The 22,487-nt window shown below is 32.3% G+C and overlaps 1 protein-coding gene across 5 annotated transcripts in view; it reads left to right on the forward strand.

The window, feature by feature from the left end:
• The window catches only part of LOC125069305 (ras GTPase-activating protein raskol), a 146,286-nt gene that overhangs the window by 10,334 nt on the left and 113,465 nt on the right, over positions 1–22,487 (forward strand). Inside the window, exons 1-2 of one of the 5 annotated variants that reach the window (XM_047678754.1) lie at positions 16,360–16,441; positions 18,590–19,533. The exons of 1 other annotated variant lie outside the window; for it this stretch is intronic. In XM_047678754.1, coding sequence (XP_047534710.1) covers positions 18,714–19,533 — 820 coding nt within the window. In that variant the 5' untranslated portion in view covers positions 16,360–16,441; positions 18,590–18,713. Of the gene's footprint in view, positions 1–16,359; positions 16,442–18,589; positions 19,534–22,487 lie in introns of those variants that run through there. 3 more of the 5 variants (XM_047678762.1, XM_047678779.1, XM_047678787.1) reach the window with 3 other exon arrangements.

Raw genomic sequence — 22,487 nt, forward strand, 5'->3', positions numbered from 1 at the left:
CAGATTGAAACGAGAAGCTATCACTAGTATGGCACAGCGAAGTGACAAAGTAGCAGGTCATTGTATTTAATTTTAGCTCCCAGTCTTTATATAATCTATACGACACGTATATATAAAATAAAAGAGATAGTGTTTGTTTTCCGTACACGAACAGATTTAAATATCCCACTTTGACTTTTATAACCCGACTACTATTTATATTATTTCACCAGCCTATGTATAAATATATGTTTATTTATTCTCAGATATCTTCTAAACTAGCTAGTAAGTAAGTAAGTATAATTGACAAATGTGGTATCATTACATACTTTTAGATCGGCCGCTTGTTGTCATCATACTAAATTTAATACGGCGCCCTCAAGGTCCTCGTTTATGGCAAGGTAACATGCGACCACGGCTATCTTTTGAACATGACTATATAAGTAAATAAGTGATAAATTGCAATAATTTATATAACTTGTCTACTTATTAGATGACTATTATTTTCTTGTCTTACAGTTAATATTTACGCGGAAGTGTGTAACTGGACGTTTAGAGTTTTATAGTACTTACTGTTAATAAAACTTTTTACTTAGGTAAATATTACAAAAAAATAGGAACTTCTTTTTTTATTTTCTTTTATTTACGTCTATGTGTGATGACGACGGGAAATAGGTAATTCTCAATATTTGTTTTTTTTGTTTCTTGTTACCGACACAAGACACATTTAATAAGTAGGTACGTAATTATATTATCGATTTATAATTTTGCGGTAAAAAAGTTGGAAATTTGTAAAATAATTCATCCAATATAATTATTTACAGTTACGTTGAACGGTAAAATATTTCGAATGATTAATATGAACTTCTTAATTTAAAATTCCCAACATTTTATTATATAAAAATAGATATATGCGATCTGTTATGAATAGGAACAATTTTTACCGAATTATGACGTCATAGCTTTATTATTATTATTGTGAATAGTTTAGGTACTTTTAAGATAAATCTCCCTCATAAAGAAATATGAATATTTTTTTTTAATCTACATTAGCTTTTCAATTCCAGTAATATCAAGTTTCAAAATAGTTCTACTTTAACAAAAATATACTATCCCATCAAAAACATAAATGTAAAAATGAGAGCCAAGTTAAATATTATGATATATACCTTGGTTGTTGTCTTCAACGACAAAAGAAGTGAGATCTAAATTTGTGCCAAGTTAAATAGTCCTTTCTGAAATTTATTTATAACTACATAAAATATCATTTCTTCTTATAACTTGGGATAATATATTGTTGCCTAAGGTCTGACTTGGCTAGTTCTCATATACAAATTATATTATAGCCTTCGTAAGTTCTAAGCCTGTTACAAATGAATTATAAACACAAATTAAGCACGCAAATATTCAATGGTACTTGTCTGGATATCAACTCGCAATATCTGGTTAAGATTCATGTTTTCTAGTGACTGGACCATCGCAGCTCTTAATGTACGTTAATACTAATTAAGCAATACTGAGCTGTCCTCCATTCTTCTTAGATGTTCTGAGTTATAATTTGTTATTCTAAACACAAACTACAATTTGTGTTTATAAACATATAAGAACTAGCCAAGTCAGACCTTAGGCAACAATATATTATCCCAAGTTATAAGAAGAAATGATATTTTATGTAGTTATAAATAAATTTCAGAAAGGACTATTTAACTTGGCACAAATTTAGATCTCACTTCTTTTGTCGTTGAAGACAACAACCAAGGTATATATCATAATATTTAACTTGGCTCTCATTTTTACATTTATGTTTTTGATGGGATATCACTACTTTTTGTATATAAATTATTAGTAGGTACTTATTAATAACAAAATTAATACCAAATTAATTAAGTAAATTAATTAAATTAGTTTTTGTTAAGCTATTCTATTTTCTTATGTTTACGGGGTATAATTGTCTTTTTTTTGATACGTTCTTATTTTTCTTGTAGGTACCTCTGAAATGTTCGAGTGAATTGCCCATTCAGTGTCCGGATATTTTTTACGCGTTTTCTGTTTATACTTAATTTGCCCAAGTAGGGGTGGTATAATGCGCGCAGACGATTGTACTCTACAATAGAGCTTTCTTGTGTCTTGATTTGACTTGGACCTAAATTGATAAGATGTACTCCATCTAAGTTTTTAACTCTAGAGAGGCCAACGTAAGCCTGCTCTTTACTTAATATAGAGGAGCCTATGTCGAAAAGAGCACCGTCAAGGCGAAGGCCTTGTGATTTGTTTATAGTAGTAGAATATGCTAAGCAAATAGAGAATTGTTTCCTTTGAACATATATGTACATTACTTAATATCTGTAACTTGGTTTGGCTTCTAGTTCGCAAATAAAATTATGTTTAAATTGAATTGTTATTTTACGTGCGCTTTTGCTGTTGTCGACGTCCTCAATGTGCTTTCTCTATTTTTCCATTGGACCCATTCACCAGTACTTTGCTGACATCAGCATGCTCGCTCGATACTGTTCTTCCAAGCAATAAGGATCCCCGTTTGTAGCGCTAGAGTACAAACTTAAATCATTCCTGTTACGATATACATACTCTACTACAGTCTCACGAAACCTATTTTATTGTTGTATACTAGTATACTCAAACAAAAAATATGCAGTCGAATAGACTAGGCAGCTTCCATCGGAAGGCATTGAAATAATTCTTATGAGCGCGGTTGCCACTCGCTCAGACACGTCCTCGTTAAGGTTTAATCGCAACGCTCCTATCCCGCTGCTCTGGCGTCGCGTCGCGCGCCGTGTACCGAAATGCCTATTATTATTTTTTTTAAAGTATATATATAGATTTTGCACCATTGATGTGCGCTAAATGGTAGTTAATAACGTAATAAATACCAAAGTCGGCTATACTAATAAGCAATAAAACCGAAATATTTGGATTTAAAAAACTTAAGGGTGGTATTCAACTTGTTATATATGCACGTGAAGACCTTAAAATCCACATTAAGACCGGCTGTCATAAGTTTTGATTGCTGGTTCTTACATTATTTTTTTTATTACAGGAACTTAAGTATATAAGTGTTCCTATAGACCCAATAAAATGAAAAAATATAATAAAATGATAAAAAATTACCAGTTTCAGATTTTTTCCTTTATATTGGCCTAATTATCTACCTGCATGCCAAATTTCAACTTTCTAGGTCACCTGGAAGTAGGTTATAGTTTTGATCTATAGGTCAGTCAGTGATAAAAATGACGATTTTTAGACGTTAATATCTAAACAACCATTTGAGATGCGTTTATGAAATTTGGAACACATATGTATCTCGCGAGTCTCAATATATGAGCCAAATTTGACACATTTATGTAAAATAGTTTTTGAGTTATGAGGAGGTCAAAAGTGGCTCCAAATGGTTCGTGTAATATTACACACGGTGCTGCACGCCAGTTCTGTTACTAGAACTTGGCTGACACGCTACCGCGTGTCTAGATTATAGTCTATTAGAATGTCTTGGGTTCATTCAATATGTATGTACCTAATGTTCAACGTAGGCGCTTTGAGAATATTTTAAATAATATGGTTAAGGAACGGCGGTAGTAGCAAAGCAGATGGCAGACGTCTTTAGAAAGTCCCGATTAATTATTGACCCGCCGTGAATTATTAATAAAGAAAATGAGAATTGTTCTTAGCAAGGAAGGATGTATGTTTATTTATTTCATAACGTTTAATTATTTGTTAACTTAAATACCTATGTAAGAAATATGAATATTTAAAATATTATTGAATAATAAATTAAAATTTATTTATGAATTATCTGTGACACTAAGACATAAATGTATAATGCTTATTATTCAAATTTGGATAGTTTAAACTGTCAAAATCTACATTTTATAGTATCTGTTGTCTGACTACCCGTTATACAGCGAAGGTTTTTTTTTGTTTCACATAATTTGGAAAAGGAAATATTACCTTTCTTCAAATGTTTTCATTTGAATATAAAATTGACTTCGCAAATAACCTGTTATTTCTAATAGATAAAATTAGTTATTATTATAATATTAGTATCTTATAAAATAGACAATTGTTATTGCGAGCTTTTCTGTAGACATTTTTAAGACTTACAATTTTCTAGTAGGTAAATTGTTTTAATATCACTTATATTTTTAAATAAATTTCTCCCAAGGTTTTTATTGTTAGTTATGTAAGCGTACGAAAAGAGTTTTTTGGATAAAACACTGATATAGTTAAGCCTTTTTGTTAAAAATATTTAAAAAGTATATTCGTCGTTTATTGCTCTTTTTGTTCGAGAATATATAATAGATACAGACAGAGGCAGGAAGCGATCGTTTTATACTACTTATAAATTATAGATATATAAATTGGAAAAATGCAATATGCGACATTGTAACAGTGACAGAGAAAACAATTAATGAGACATCAATTGAATTATGTATGCCGTTAATGAGGATTGGAAATTAATTATAAAAATCTTAAGATAATCATTTTAGAGACAAGAAATTGTCTCAGCAGATGAGAACGAGCAGCAGAGCGCGACCAGTTGCGGGCGCTGGATGATACTTCTCACATTACTGTGAGAATATTTTATATTATTTGACGTGAGAGGCTTTTAACTTCAAGTAACACAAGTAAGCGGGCTTAACATAATTGCGATGAATTACTGAAATACTATGATGACTTAGGTTGAATGCCCAATTAACTACTAATAGCTTTATATACGGAATTATGATGTGAATTATTTCAACTAGATTACCTTAAATAAGCATAACGTTAACGTCTGAAATTAGGTACCTAGCTAATTATGAAGTACGTTATAAGCAGACATGCTGAGGTTGGTCTTATCTAAATGTAAATCAAACGACACGCTCAGAATTTTATACTTCATACCGAGTACGATTACGTTCCCACAACATGGTGACACGTCATGGGATTTCGTGACAAAAGTCATAATTTGGTAGTGTTTGACACGCTGCCAATAAAAGCTTATGTTAGTCCAAGGCGCAATATTAAAACAGTTGTGTTCTGGTACGTTACATATTATAACTTGCGTATTGAGCACAGTATATTAGCTGTTTTAGGAATAAATGGCGTCGATACATAATATGTTCCTACATCTCGAACATTAGAATAACATAAAAATACCCTTTATCAGACATGCACTTACCACTAAATTATCTGGACTTTATCACTAAGTAATAATATTTTGCGTTTTGGGTATCGCGACTATGCTACTTAGGATGCGCGAGTTTCTTACCGTTTTTTTTCTAAAGGCTGCTTTCCGAAACGGTAGAATGTATTTAATATCGTCAGGTATTATATATTTAAACATTGACTATTTAAAGATGCTTTATTATAAAGTTTAGTTGAATCAAACTTTTTAATTTGATTTGTGTAACAAATTACTAATAACATGTTTTTTTTTAATGTTTTCATATGCATTACGTAAGAGAGAAAACATAGATTGCAAACAGTGAAAATTTTTCCTTTTCCATTGTTGCTGTAAAGTACAATTAAAATAAATAATTAATCGACGGAATCGGTCATGCGCGTATCGTGTTTGATCTGTAACAGTCGATACGTGCTTATTTTTGCAATCAACGAAGATGTGATGAATCTGCTAATCCGTTTGTTTCAGTGGCTTGCAACAGATAATGATGTGCATCTACTTTATATATTTCGTCAATATTGTTGTAAATTATCCGAAGGTTATTGTGAAAAATCTTTTATAACGAAGCACTAAATTCAAACACTTCTCAATCTTGCCGACATTCTATATTTATGGATCATTACCGTACAATGTAGTGCAATATACTCCGGTCCCTTGCATTAAACCCTAGACAACAGAGGCCTCTTTTACTTTTCGCCCTCCGTTCCGTCTCTTTTCGATGCATTGTACAAGGAGGGCAGCGACCGTAACAAGAGTGCACCCTCGTTGCCATGACAACGCCTGTTCCCGCGAAAATATTGACACGGCGATGGTCCAGACGGGGAATCAGCCCCTGTTGCGACGCGTGCATATATCTTGATGTATTTTACGATTATTACCCGCAAAAATAATGTGCTCATTACAAGCGATAAGGAACCTCCGCTTTTATTCGAAAAAATTGTAGGGTTCATTATGTGTTCTATATTGTAATTAGTTTGAATTGGGGCTAGTTTTATAATAATAAAATAATACTATTATACATAAATAAATATTAATATGAAGAATAACAGCTATCAATTATAATCAATAAGTAAACGAGATTACAAAAGTTTGAAATCCAGGCATCTAACTTTAGTAATCTCGAGATAAAGAATGATGAATTCTTCGTTTTTGATCTAAAATAAGTTAAGTAAATAGTAAATCTTATCCGAAGAAAATATTCCATTTAAGGAATATCAATTTCACATAAAGAACAAAACTCACATCCAAAAATACTTTCAGGTTAAGTGAGGTAGCACACCAACGATCAAAAGAATCACTTTTATATCTGAACTCAATTCTAATAATGCTTCAGTGTTCCGCATTCTGGCATTGGGTTACTTCCTGCTTGCATTTTAAATATGTACACGACATACAGTTGGCATTGCCCACGCACGTGAGCTGAGAAATGTAGTAAACAAAATAACCTGTGTACTAAAGAATATCAGAGGGTGGTCTACGGAATATAATGGAACCAGGATTGTAAGAATTTAACAAAGTTTTTATTTTTTTTCTCTTCAGCAATTTAAATAGGTATAATATAAAAATATAAGCTCGAATGAACTCAATACTATGACAACCTTTTTTTAAATAAAATAGGTAGACGTAGTAGATGAGCAACTCAGCAACCTAATGGTAAGCGGCGATCATCGCCCATGGACATTATCGACTTAAGATATTTTAGCCATACCTTAGATCGCCATTGAGTAACCATAAATAAACCTTGTTAACTGAGATGTTATACTCCATGTGCCTGTAGTTACACTGGCTCATTTATCTTTTAAACTGGGACACAGCAATACTAAGTATTGCTGTTTTGTGGTAGAATATAAGTAGGAGGTATCAAACCAGATGGGTTTACATTAAGCCCTACCACCAGTATGGTACAATTTAATTTAACACTATAAAATCTGTATTTTACGATGTTTATAAACAACTGAGAGTTTGTACATATTGGCTTCTATCGTGATGAGTTATGGTACGCAGTCACGATAACTTAATTTAAAGTCTACCCAGAATTAAATTGGTAACACTAATCTGAGCATCAGCGACGTGCCTCGTTATCTACATTTTAGACAAATTAAGGTCAATTAAAAAATCAGGGCATTTCTTCATTTAAGTCATTTGAGTTTGAATTCATTTAACTGCGTTTTATCGCATTTCTTTCTTTCTTTTATCCTTATATGGACTTATTTAGTCGAACGAACCTATTGAAACTCATTCGTGTGGTGCTCGTTCGTAATAACAATAGAAAAATGGGCGTGTATAACTGTAGGCATACAATAAAACCATTTGTAATAATGGAGACGCTCAACACATGCCTGTCCTATTCAATTTAATCGATTTATAGAAAACATTGCTTTAATATTAGAAGCACTTTACTAGCCAACGAAATGTAGCACAATAGGTAATTACTGTAATAGAAAACAGTCTTGAGTATTTTTTTTTAAAGTTTGGCTGGAAGTTATATTGTTAAATAAGTACTATTAAATCACGAGTCAGCGGATATTGGTACTAATGTGACCTTGACATAAAACTCTTAAGTGAAGTAAGACCAGTATTGGTGTAAATAAAGGTCTACGTCAGCGCCTTGCTCGACCGAATATGGATTATTGACGGAAAACAAGATGCATAATGACCTCCAGCATAATCAACAAGTTGTCCACTGTTTATTATAATCAAGTGACCGTGTAATAAAACAATAAAAGCAAACTGTAATAACATTTCATATTGATTCGGGGGTTTTGTACGTATTAAGAAATCTCTTTATTGGTTATGTAAATATACATATATAACATTTTAATCCTGTTTTCATTTTGCTCTCTGCCCTATTGAGTATATTATTAATCTGCTGTAAAGTTGTTAAAAGTAAGAGGTCGGCTCTATACAAAAATGAGCAATTTCACTATACGTAAGTAATTTATTTTTCCTCAAAAATGATTCATATGCGGAGCACTCAATATCGACCTTGAAAAAAGTTTCACTTCAAAAATATTCATCATGATCAAATATTGTTCATCTAAGCATCACCTAATATTTACTGAATACGTTTCAAACAAATAACGGTATCGTTTCCTTTTGATACACTTAGAATAATTTTTGACGCAGGAATAAGATCTGAAGTGGTAGTCAAAATAATTACCGTATAACTTAGTGCGTAGTATAGTACATTTATATATATTTTTAAACAACAAGGTTATAAATATAAAACAACTTGCTAAGGTTTCTGCCGTGACATAATTGCAATGTTAAAAAGCCCTACAAATTAAGATTAAATCGACATTGCATATTACCAATATAATCTACTTTACGTTGAAAATATTATATGTTTAAACAACACATATTAATGTACGTACTTTATATTGTGCCATCGAACACGACCCGCTTTAAAAATGCCTGATTCATTTGTATTTTAAATGTACAAATATCTTTGAGTGTAACATACATACATACATATTTATGTGTACGTGTTCGTACAAATTCTCGTGAACACTATTCACCTGCCAATCTCGCGAAGAGCAGTCGTATACTCATATCCACGTATACAGAAATAGGATATACGCTTTTCTGTCTATTTATATATTTAGTAGTTAGTATTGAACTCTTAGATTTCCATTTATAATTATTAACATTAAATGTACAGTAACAGACCCATTGATACTTTCTAATTCGTATACGTTTTTTGACGTTTATAAGTAAATTTTAATTACAGCTTTTAAATGTTTTGTAAATTTGTAATAAAAAAGCCGGTATGTATGCTCAGGCAAGCTCACACTGTGAACTTAAAGCTTTTACTCCATGTAGCGTTATGTATAAGATGAGTTAAAATATTTTTAATCAATATTGACGTCTCCTCAAATTGGCTTGGCGATAACGTAAGCGTTATAAATCACTTCGTCAATGTATCGAGACGCAGAGGCAGGCTGTTGCGTCCGGCGGCGGCGCGCTATTTCCCGGAGGCAGATGCGACGCCCCCGTAATTTCATTCCCTTCGTCTACCCTCGCTATGCTACTGCCAATTGCATTTTTATTAAATTATCCTGAAATGTCTGTGCTTAGGAAAATATTTATTACTTATTAAAAGGAGATGTAGTAAATGCTGTTTTGTTATTGTCGAGATCTCTAATTTTTGAATCTAGAATGAAATCTCAGTGAAAGCTTATTGTGTAGATTATAAAGGATTATTGACTTTGTAATATTTTTTGAACCGATTTTGATAAAAACAAATTTGCTGTGATTATTCTCGAAGGTCGCCTAAGTTTAATTTAAAAATGTGTCCTATTTAAATGCCCTTATTAGAAAGATTTTCACGTCACAACGTTGTCACTTTTCCTGAAGATATTATTTTATTCAATATCTCCGCTGGTTGTACATTTATATTGATGATGATGTAATGATTGATGTCAGTAAATGCAAGGCAATTCTGTTAAGATATAGGTAAACGACTCCAGATGATTACGTAACTATTAAAAAAATATATTTAAGTTTTTTGCATCTAAGTGAATTTTTATTGTATTTTTTTTTATATTATAAAGAACATAATATTAGCCTTCATATTTTTCTCGATTATTTATATGGTAGGTAAAATGAACAAATCTAATGAGTATGATATTTAAAAATGTCGGTAACATACAACTTTTCTACAGTTTTAAATAGAAACTTATTTTTTCATACGACACACGTTCACTACTGTGTAATTTAATGCTTTTTAAATTGAAATAAACAAGTAATTGATTATTTCCTTTGTAATTTAATTTGACTCGTCGATGCAAATAATATGTTAGGTTAGTAATATTTTTGCTAGCAATATGTTATCTATTCAATTATATAAGTAATTAGAACATTTAACATTTAATTAATTATGTGTTTTAAATCTTAATCTAATATAAAGTGTTGACCTCTACGAGTGCGAGTCGTGATTTGATTACTTCATTTCATGTGATAAATACATAATAATGATATTATGGTAACAACAAACGAATGCGGACAGCCCACATTCGTTAGTGGTGAGTTGGCTGCGCATTGCATAACACATCTTTTGTAATTAATCTAATTATCATATCGATGACGAAACAAAGCGATTATGAATAAAAAGTGTGTTATTGGCGTATGTTAAATATGAATTTTGTAACTCCACGCTTACAAATCATAATGAAATTCATATAAATCCTGGTTATAGGGAATATTTTAACAAACAATAACTATTACGTTATTTGATCACATATTATAATTATAAATTCGCTGTAATAATCTTAATTGCATCCGCTTGTTATCAACAATAATTACGATCAGCCGTTAGTATTTAAAGGGAAGTTTCAATACGCCTCGTACACTTTGGTCTAGCAAACAATAAAACGGTAGCTCGATCACGCAAAGATAATTCAGGTTCAACGGACTAAATGTATTCAAATGTGAAAAGCGAACGTTCCAAAAATGAGTGTAGTCACGATGTGCAAATACGTTAACGGTACTGTCGGCGTGAGGCCGCCTGCCGCCAGCCCGTTGTCTGATATGTGCTTGTACCGGATGGGTGAGGAAGGACGCGGCGTGTCCTGCCGGACGTATGGGCCTTCACCAAAACAGTGATCTCATCATAAATCAATACGCATTCAATACCACATTGAATATTTAACTATTAAATAAATGCAATATGCCTTCGTCTATCTTTCAAACGGAAAATGCTTTAGTATTGATTTGAAGGTTAAGATTTATCTTAACTTCAATTAAATGATATTACGAAGATGAAAAAAGTTAAAAACTATAACTTATATTTGTTGCTTGTTCGTTAATCGTTATATTCACAGGCTATATCGTTAATATATAATAAGTTGCGGACTACAAAACTTACAAGCGATTACATTCGTCTGAGTCATGTTAACTAAAGGCCAACGAACGCTAGCTGTCTTATGTATTGTCGTATGACAAATTGTTATGATAATATTTCAACTTTAGGGAGATATTAGACTCGAAACATTGGGCTTTACTTAAGTCAAGTATTTGTATATAATTGATATTAATTATCTACTTAATAACAATTTAAAACGAATGATTGATAGACAACTCAGCCTGGTGGGTCTAACAAGATGAAATATTGTATAGTAATTCCTTATTCAACAAATAACCTATCAATCCTCACCTAGAGCACCATGAAAATATTTTTAAAATCTGTACATAAGAGTGATAAAAGTTTGTATTGAAAATTCGAATTATCAAAACTAGAACTATGGTATTCGGTGTTTAGACTTACGTTAATTAGTTGAATACAGATGTTAATGCTTTTTTGGAAAATCATCATCTAGAGAGTAAAACTTAGAATTTAAATTTTTATTGCAGTATGGAAATCGGTGTTTACAGTTCTCCTCATGAGGTCAAGTTAGTTGTTACAGCGTTTTTGAAATAACATCACCGAAGAGGCATATTAGGGGATGACAGTTCGCATTTTATTAATATTAGAAAAATGGAAAACGGTTTTTCGTTTTCTATTTATAAGTAAAATTTACTTGGTATTTTGTTTATGAAAATTTAACATTTGGATGAAATCAACATCAGGATGAAATTAGGTATAAATTGTTTGTATAGATTTTCGAAATGTTTGAGGATAGTAAATATGGCAATACGTTTCAAAGGCAAAAAGTTCATGTAGTTTTCAGTTTCACTGAGTTGATGTAGTTTTCAATTTCACTTTTGAAAGGATAATTTAAACTCAGCTTGTCACCTCTTACTCAACTCTATATCTCTATTATGTTACTACTAACGCTAAATTTGGGGAACCTGTGCGCGAAGTTCAACCGGTGCTTCATTATAAATATCATAATCGAAACCAATGTAATGTTTGTATTCTTTTTTTAATTACGTTGTTAATTAATTATATTATCAATGTCAATTGAGTATATAAATTACATTATTCATTAAAAGTTAATTACCAAACACTCTTCATTAAAGAAAAATTGAGACATCTGCACAGTTTGAAATAAAGTTTGAATGTATTAATTTATTTATTTAATTTTGTTTTTTGTATTTTCGTTTGCATTTTTATTTGTATTAAATTTTTTACTAAAAATACTAAACGTTTGGTAGGTATGATCTTTATTGTGTTAATTATTTTATCATTTGAAGACATTTAAAATAAAAATTTAAAATTTTTAAAGATTTTATTTTGTAAAAAGGTCTGTAAAAATTAGCACAAACTAGATTATTTTATATTAAAAACTAAGAATGATGTTATGTAATATAACATAATTCATTTTCATTTTAATCTTATGTGATATATCTGTGTACTTACGTAAAATATAAATTCACATTATTAAAATCCTTAGTTTTTTGCAACAGCTGCATTAGTTCGGGCAAAATAAAAGATATGATCTCGATGATAGGAATGTCCTCGAGATTTATTTTACCCTATATTTTTGTTAATCTATACTAATATTAAAACAGGTTAAATCGGTGGTAGCCCTTTGTGTAAGTCCGTCTGGAAAGGTACCACCCGCTCATCAGATATTCTATCTCCAAACAGTAATTTTTAGTATTGTCTTCCGGTTTGAAGGGCAAGCAACGCCAGTGTAACTGCAGGCACAAGAGACGTAGCATCTTAGCTCCCAAGGTGGTGCATTGGTGTGATACAAGGAATAGTTATTATTTCTTACAGCGCCAAAGTCAATGGGCGGTGATTACCACTTACTATCAGGTGGTCCATTTGGCCGTCCCCTAACCGATTTCATAAAAAAATATGTTTTTTATGCAGTGGGTAATCTCCGGAACTAATGATCCTTATATAAAAATATTCAATTGTACAAAGCTACGTTAATGCCTAAGTGCCTAAATAAAGTATAAATTATATTGGTATCATGCATATTAGCCGAGCTATCCCTATTTTTGTCTAACAAGTCGGAGAGAAATACTGCTTAAAACAGAATATCTCTAGTAGATATCACCGATTCCATATTATGTGCAACCCATGAAGGTCGTTCGCTGTGAAGTGGGCGATCGGATAACTGAGTGTAAGAATAAAATTGATTTGATCTTTCTTTATAAATAAATTGCGTTAAGTACCGTATTAAAAACATTTTAACATAATTATATTCGTATTAATAATTTAATAATATATAAAGAAAAATAAGTGTCATGTACATGTACTAGCGTAATTTTTCTGTACGACTTTCTCTATTCTGTACGACAGTTTTTATACCAATATCATTACATTTATGAGCTATATAATTAATAGCAGGTTTATTGGGTAGAATCTGTTGTTTTTCAATTATACAAATAATCAATTTTGTCTCTATGGAATGCTTGTAGGCATTTAATTATATGTGCCTTTGCCAAATGGGTTTAATTTAACTCTGATAGCGAAGCAATGGACAGGAAGTCTAGAAACCCGATGTAAATATCCAAATGACATCAGGTGGTCATATTTGCTTATACACATTGGCATTGAAAGAAGAGTAAACCACTCCCCGCATTGTCAATATGTCAAGGTGTTGTGTCCGTTGTTCTGGCTGTAATTGTCTAATTATATTAGATCACTCAACCTTCGGTTTGATGGCAAATTAATCTATAAATCAGCAGTATTAAGTAGGTATTAAAACGGGCCGACTCAGGGCTTTAATTCGGATTTATTTCTATTATTATTTTTTTTGTCTTTCTTGGTATTCATTTGATATTATTTATTTACACAAATTACATAGAATTCATTTTCTACTTTATTTTGTGTACTTAAAATGTATTAAAAATTATAAGAATTACAAAATAAATTATTTTGTTGAAACAACGCCATCTATGAAGCATAGTTATGACTACGTTAAATATTGATAGGCTTTTCCAATCACATGATTTTTCTATTCGACACTAGATGGCACTGAATACATTTTATAAACTAACGTCGGTTCTTAGAAATATGTTATTACTGAACAGTCCCTCTTTTTTTAAAGAATAGTATTAAATAATTATTAGAAAACGTTTATCTCTGTTTTTTAAAAGTGGTGAAATTGCTTTTTTTTTTAGTCTTAACCTAATTATAATATATTTCTAACAATTCGATATTCTGAGTTCAGTAACACCTACAATGGCAAGGCTGGTGTGGGTGTCATTGTTATTTAATTGCGGAAGGGTTAAAGAACTTCATGTCGCATTTTGCATTACATTTACAGAAATCATTGGCCCCTACGCAGTATTTATCTATTGGAATATTATTTATTACATTTGGTATCAAATCATTAAAAACATTCCAACCAAAACATACGAAATTTTTATACAACAAGAGTGTTTCCTTTTCATCATTTTGTAGGAATAATGATACGACGATAGCAGATGATTTATACCTTGTTATGTGTATTCTTATGTAGGAGGACTTCTTAGCTATCCTTAATTTACTATTTCTAATCCGCATGTTACATTTTATTCATTGATTTTTAAGATATCTATTCAAACAATTTGATAATATTTATCTTTTCTCAGTTTCAATATTTACGGAACGCAACCGCTAGTAAGAGCTGTCAGCAAGCTATAGACTTACAACAAACAGTGGCTTCCCGTGAGAATAGCTTTAGAAATCAGTTTTGACATTTATTTATAAAAAAAAACTTATCATTATATTTGAAAATTGAAAAATATTTAGATATGTAATTATGTATATAATTAAGTCTATATAAACTATATAATTAATTTTTAAAAAGGTTTTATTAGCTATTTGTTTAAAGAAAAAAACCTATATTTTAAAAGTAATAATTTACGGTTGATAGATCATTTTACTATAAATTCAAGGCTATGAAATACCATGTAGCAATATATATGTGCCGAAACTTTAATGGCGTAAGATGAATTATACCCTTGACTCATTAATTACACTCTTGCGAGTATACGTACTATAATTATAACCTTTACCTCCGTCGTTTCATACAATTTTAAATATGCCTTATGATAAAGATATTTATTCAGTACGCTTGCAGTGTCGTTAAATGGTTAAGACCTAAGAATTTAATAAAATGGAAGTAGGACTCTGAATTTTTGTATAGAAATCCGAATTCTTATCATAGACAGTTTTTTTTTTTAAATATAGAATATATGCTTGATTGACAGACATTTGAATTTTGTATGTGTAAAAAGGAAGCATCACATTTGTATATGTGAAAAGGATCTGAGTAATGCCGTGCCTCATTGCAAATGTTTTTGTAGTTTGGTTTACCGCAACCATTTTGGTTGGATATTGAAGCGCTAGTTGATAACATTAATGTCCAGTAAAATCAATTATATTTTTATCAAACGTAGCCCAATATTTGCACTGTTATAGTGATATAAGGTAGAGCTGTTCTATGTATTCTAGAAATCACAAGATCTCCTAAAATTTATGATTTTCGATGATATCTTCTGATAAAATTATTCAAATGAATATTTTTGATGCAAATTTATGCGAGTTGGTTGCAAAGATTAAAGTTGTTATCACTTCTAATACACTTCGCTCTATGGTTAACTCAAGTCGTTAAAGCTAAGCGGGTCTGCGAAATGCAAATACGACTGACTCGAACCGGTCCGTTCGAAACGATAAAGCGCTCGCATGTGATTGTTGATAGATATGATCTCCATGGGACTTGATTAGCGATGACGCATTGTACCCACCCCTATGTTAACTATACGTTAATGCTCACAAAAAACCGATGACATCCTTTATATAAAACGCTCTGTGCTCCCCACCGTTGTCTAGGATTGACTGTAAATCAACGATTATACAATTTTATGGAGGGGCATCTGGTTTAACTGAACGGGTGCAATGTTAAGCCCGACTTATTGTACTCCTAGTTTTTAATTCCGTTGCTTATCTGTTGTATTCGATTAATAATATCAAAACTTTACTCATGTAACAACTATAGTAAATTTTAAGTTTAAACGATGGTCTTACTGAGTCGAATGTTAAATTCAACAAACATATTTTTATTCGGTGAAAACCTTTGATTAATTCAAACGTTTTTAAGTGAATAACATTCTTTAAACATGAGTAGGTACTTGAGTTTATTTAAAGGTACAATCGATTGAGTATTAAGGAGTATAGTCAAGAAGTCGTGGTGTACTTCGGTGATAACGGTCCTTTGGTTGGCGAACATCTGCGAAGTCGAACAGATGAGCGACTCATACTCAACGTTCGGCAGTCGCGGCTTGTGCCCTCCGCGCACTCGCAGCCTGTACCAGTCGTGAGTCGGCTTGAGCGCGACACGCCACGCGCACCTTTACGCGCGTGCTCGATACGATTTTACCAAAACATACGAACAAAATACGGTAAAAACAGTGGCATAATTATTCTGTGCAAGTGTCAGTTCTATGTTTATATAATGTAATGTGTTGTAATACTACGGTCGCTATCCCGCTATCGATAGAGCTGTGTTAGATTTATTTACCGGTCGATTTGTTTGAAAATATATGGACCTAACGTTTTACATTGAAATTTGAAATTATATTTTCCTTAATAAGTTGTTTATTGTTTATTATAATTACTGTTACTTTTCCTCGATTCTGGGAACTTCAAAAGCGATACTCGTGTTCTCGACATTGTTACATTGTAAATATTACGAAGCAAAATCTTAATCATTCATATGCCTAAACTAAATTGGTTTAACATAAATCAACCGTTTCTTAATTCGCTCCCCATTCCAGTTAGAAGGAGTTTGTATTTTTATTTAAATTTCGTAATAGATAACTGAAACGATGTCTATATAGTTAATAGAAAATAAAGTAAAGTTTTTTTTATGTTTTATTAACCGCTCGAGTGTCGGTTAACGGACTTAGTTTAAAATCCTTTATCCATTGCAACGAAGCTGCCCGCCTCCAGGCACTCCGGCACTTTCGAGTCAAATCTCTGGGGAATATTTCCATAATGTCTATGAGGCCGACTTTCCGATACAGTATTCACGGAATTACTATTCAAATTGCATTCGACTGAGAAAACCTGTAGCAATCGTTCTTTTGAATGTACGTACTTACTTTTATGCACTTAAGTAACTTATACAATAGCCGATACGATTATACCATTACCTTAATGTTTTAGCAATTACAATGTATATCAGGCATACGTTCAGATTCCAGTTACCTAAATGATAAATAAATCATCATTATCATTAACGTTCACCATAACTCTTATAATCTAAAAATTGTTCATTTAAAAGTTTTATTAATCTCTTATTTCGATTCACTATTTGACAAAGATTGTTTCACAACAATACGTTATGTTTATATGTCATACGTTTTATCTCAATTAATAAAGGGCGTAAAGGCGAGTGCGGGGCAAGAAAATGTTGTCTATTTTCGTTCATTGACCGAAGTTAGCAGTTTTGTGTGCTGATGTAGCTATTTAAGCATTCACACTTAGTTAAATCACTTTTATATCAGCGCAGTTGGTTAATAGATGCAATTCGCTACAATACGTCCTATTATAAATATATCCGTAAATAATATATCATTTTGTAATATAATCACTAAGAGGGAATAAAAAAATAGAATGACCTATGAAATATTCAGTTTCTTCGACTAATACTTTTGAAGAATGAACGTAAATATCTTGATGTAATAAAATAATTTTAGTTGTGAATTGATTCAAGAAACAAGCAAACACCATCCATTTTTTGTTTAAATGTTTGTGTAAAGGAATACACATAGAATACATAATCCGAAAACTATTTAAGTCATAGATTAAGAATTATCTACCTACTTAGTTATAGGCACTTATTTCACAATTGTGTACGATTATACATTTTATTTATAGGCGTAGATTTGTCTTGCTGCGTTCTTGTCTTGAACAGCCAGCGCCGCCGGCGGAGCGGGCGTCACGAAGTTAATCTCATTATTGGTTTGGGCTTTCATTCGCTGTAAATACAAGCTTATCATATTATAAAATGATAGGCGACTTAAAATACATTATAAATACTTCCTATACATCAAACTGTAGCCGTCACGGACCCGCATCTGTTATTATTGAGCCGCTATAACAATTTCAGAGTACTTACAAAATAATTGCATTTTCTAAGCACGACTCTCAGGCATTGAACTTTTATTCCCTTAGTGAGTTATTTTTGTGGAGAAATATATGTTTAGTCTAAAATAGGATTATACGATTTTGTTAACTATCGCAATATTAGAAGTGGGCGAAAAAATATATATATTTAGTAACGACTGATTTACCACCATTTTCAGTAAATTATTGTCCATTTTTTTAACCCAACCATTATTTGAGTTTCTTTCAAGCAAAAATTGTTAATCTGCGACGAAAAATAAACTAAGTATAAAACAAATAAAATATACTTCCATGTACGTATTACGTAAGTGTATATGTAGGTGACATACGCGTATGTGATTCAATAATAACAGAAACATACAGTTTATTTAGTAATTAAATGAAAGTGCAAACTCTTCTTAAATAATATATTTGTACAGGTGCGGATGTCGACCGTAGTGAAATTCGGTATTTTCATCTTCATAGTTGAAAGTGTGTCATGTGTTCTTGGGTGAAGCCAGAGACAATATTAGTGTTCTAATATAGTGATGGTGTTTATTTGCAATGCCGGATTGGCGATACAACGTTCTGTCGACGAGCGAAGCGTACATAGACGCCGAAGGGGGTCCTCCTCGCGATCCCTTCGCCGCTAGTTATCCGCGTCGAGCCGATCGCTCTCGGCCACCTCATACTTGTCCCTACACTACTATATTTCTTGGAACACGTACACATGTGCCTTATCGTTTAACGCCTCTGCAGAGTGAGAATGGCGACCTATATGCTGATGCTTACTCAGTTGATCGGTCTTCTAATCTCACCGATACATCAAGCTTCGCCCGCTACGAAGATTGTCGTTCACAATTGGAGAGTACCCTGATACCAAAACGAGATAATGCATATTCTAACGACAAAACAGAAGGAAGTGTAACGCTGCAAGTTCAAAAAGTGCCCTATACATCGGGCGTTTTTTATGTGGCGGCTAAAACGGACTCTGTCAACGATGTGCCGGGAAATAGTTTATTTCCATGTGAAGCGTCAGATTCGGACGCCTTGTCGTCCTGTACATGCGACAGTTTCGAACGATGCGAGTTTGATTGTAGAGATTTTGAACCGTTTTCGGATACGTGTTGTTGCGATCCGCTTAGTGATGGAGTATGCAGTCGTAGTCCCAAGGAGGTCGACTCCCCCGAACACTTTTGTGATCGAGTTGTGGAAGAAGATCGCGTGTCAGCACGGAGTGACATGGATGGTCTGGATTTAACTCTATTCGAACCAGCACAAACTGATTCTAATGATTGTGGAGATGAATCTACAGACCAAAATTCAGCGTCCGCTACAGCCGCTCTATGTGGCATTCTATACGCGCTACCGATTGCAGAAAACGGTAAGACATTTCTAAGGCTATTAAAATTATTTGAGGAAACCTAAATTTTGTGGTCCAACTAAATTGTACTTACCGTGATCTATTAGGAACATATTGAATAGTTTAGCTGTGCACTTGACCATCGTGTGGTCAACTTCAATCTTATTCGTATCGGATACGAACAACGGTGCGGGGAAATTACTAACACATCAATCACTAGGAGTCATTGTCATACCAGCGGTAACAAGAATATATCGGCTGTTCCATAAAGAAGCGAAATGTTAGTGCAAATGTATGACACTCGTACAGCCTTGGTATTTTGCAGAAAAACACATTCCTTTTGCTATTTTTTTGTACAAATTTCCAAAGAAGTTTATTATGTTATTAAAAGGATTAAAAAAAGTTACTTACAAAATAAAATAAATACTATTGAGTGTACAGATGTTAAACGATGGAAATGAAGATTTTGTAGGCGATCTTGATCTACAGATTGCATACCGTTACCCATTCGTAAGTTTCTAATTACCTGGTGTAGATAGAGAGCGATTGTTAGCTCACATGCAAATCCGATAGATTTTGGACCAGATAAGTGAATACAAAACTATTTTCTTGCATGTGTTATTAAGTTCCTCATTTACAAACGAGTACATAAGTATGTGTTTAACGGTAGCGAGATACACAAAGTGTAAATATTTAACGTATGGAATTTCATCGAGTATGTACATGGGTAAATGGTAATTTAATTCTTTTTATTTCTGTGTGAAAAAATAAAAATAATAGACATTATATTTTGCGAGGTATCTCTGTTGTCTACGTTCGTTTTAAATATGCAGTAAAATAACTCGTTTGACTAAATCTGGTTTTGAATGGCTTTTTACGATATTTTTATATTTTATTGTATTCATAATTTTTTTTTACACATGATTTTACGTAAAGATATACTTTACTCATATTAAAAACGTATAAAGTCTTGCAAGTTTTATTAAAAGACCATTCTACCGGGGTACGAGAAACAAAGGGTTATAATTTAAAGCTATAATATTCCTTCTTTGTAGCAGTGTTTACGAAAGAAATGTATTTTTTTTTCTATCTGTATGTCAACAACACATTTGATACATTTACTATAATGTTACAATCGCCTTTTCGTGGTGTTTATAATTTCATAATTGATCAACTCATTTAAAAAGTAACCACGTTATACATAATTATGTTAGTGTATATATCATGGTTTGGAGTTTATACGATATTTTAGTATATGCATATATCAGTTCTGTAAAACATTTACATAAATTTTTAAAAATGACCATGTCGTGACAATATTTATATTCCGTAACAATTGAACGTGTGTTGTACACTCATTGTTAAAAAAGAATTACGAGTGACCGTGGCCGACCGTATAAACATTAGTGCTTTACGTGTTCGCCGAGAAAGTTACAGGGTCAATACGGCGTGTATTTTATGATGTTTTGTTGCGGCTTCAGGAACTTTACCTGTCGACGAGATGACATCATATACATTGTGACCAATAATAGTACCTTATTTTACAAAAAAACATTAATATTTAAATTATAAATAACAGGAAATGTTTTGTCTTTAACACAATCACTTAGGCTGCAATTAGCGGTAATCGTGTACGGGCCGATAGTGGCAGTTCGTAGTCGTAATCGTACAGACAACTATAAACAATGCATTAAATAAACCCTTCGTCATCATCATCAATAAAGGAATTTCTAATAAAAGGATCTCTAAGTTAAAACATTGTCATTAAAAGTGAGATGAGAGCTTTTGTTGAGTAATGAGTTAATGTATGGACATGAAATGCATAAAAGTATATAAGGACGATTTTATCGTGTAAGCAGATAGTTTTTTCCCTGTCGCCGCTCCTACTTGTGAATGAACATTCTTTGTAACTGTTACACTGATATGGAAAAGAATGTCCCGTCGTCTGCTGTCTCTAATCTATTCCGTGCTAATTGACCAAGTTGCTAATTCATAGTTTTTATAACTTCCCTTTCCCACATGCAGTTACGTTTCAGGTTTCTGGATTTTTCTCAAGAAGTCTATTCGCAGGTGCATCTGGGAAATTCTCCTACATATAAAAAAATATATAGTGGAATATACAAGGAATACCTAGTAGATATAATATTTAGAAAACTGATCCGTTTTTGTTTTTAAAATCTCAGAAGTCAAGTATTATTGAAAATTATGTTCGATTGAGTTCCTCTTAAGAAACATAAGACGCGACCAGTAATATCATTTGATGATCTGTTTATACTTTCAAATGGCTATTCCCTTCCTGTACAGAACCTCTCCAATCAATGTTGTAACACTTGTTCTTAGCTTGTTTCTTGTAGTAGCTTGAATATGTTTCATATGGAAGATACACCGCTGGCAAGACATGGTTTTTATATATATCTCGTACAAATTATTACATTAAGAAGCGCATCTTGTATGACATAACGGATTAAGCTTTATTTATGTGAATGTCGTTTCTAACTTGAGCAATCTGATCTTATCTTACTGTTATTTAATTAGCAAAAAAGTATGAGAGTTGATTTTCAATTTAGATGATGGGCAGCTGATTATGATGTCATTATCATAAGTGTAACCTGTAAATTATACTTATTTATATTTGACTTTAATAGGAGGAAGTTATACATATGTTCGTTAACATACTTCAAAAAAGGAAGTAGTTATTGTCGGTTGTGTATTTTTTCTATGTTTGTTATCTTAGAACTGCATCGTTTATTAACCGATTTCCAAAAATATATATTTTCTGGGTATACTTGGTCCTATCTAAATTTAATAAGTTGACGACCTCCGTGGTCGAGTAGTGTGTACACCGGTTTTCATGGGTACGCCACTCTGAGGTTCCGGGTTCGATTCCCGGCCGAGTCGTTGTAGAAAAAGTTCATTAGTTTTCTATGTTGTCTTGGGTCTGGGTGTTTGTGGTACCGTCGTTACTTCTGATTTCC

This window comes from Vanessa atalanta, chromosome 2 (assembly GCF_905147765.1).
Source record: "Vanessa atalanta chromosome 2, ilVanAtal1.2, whole genome shotgun sequence".
NCBI classification, from domain to species: domain Eukaryota; kingdom Metazoa; phylum Arthropoda; class Insecta; order Lepidoptera; family Nymphalidae; genus Vanessa; species Vanessa atalanta.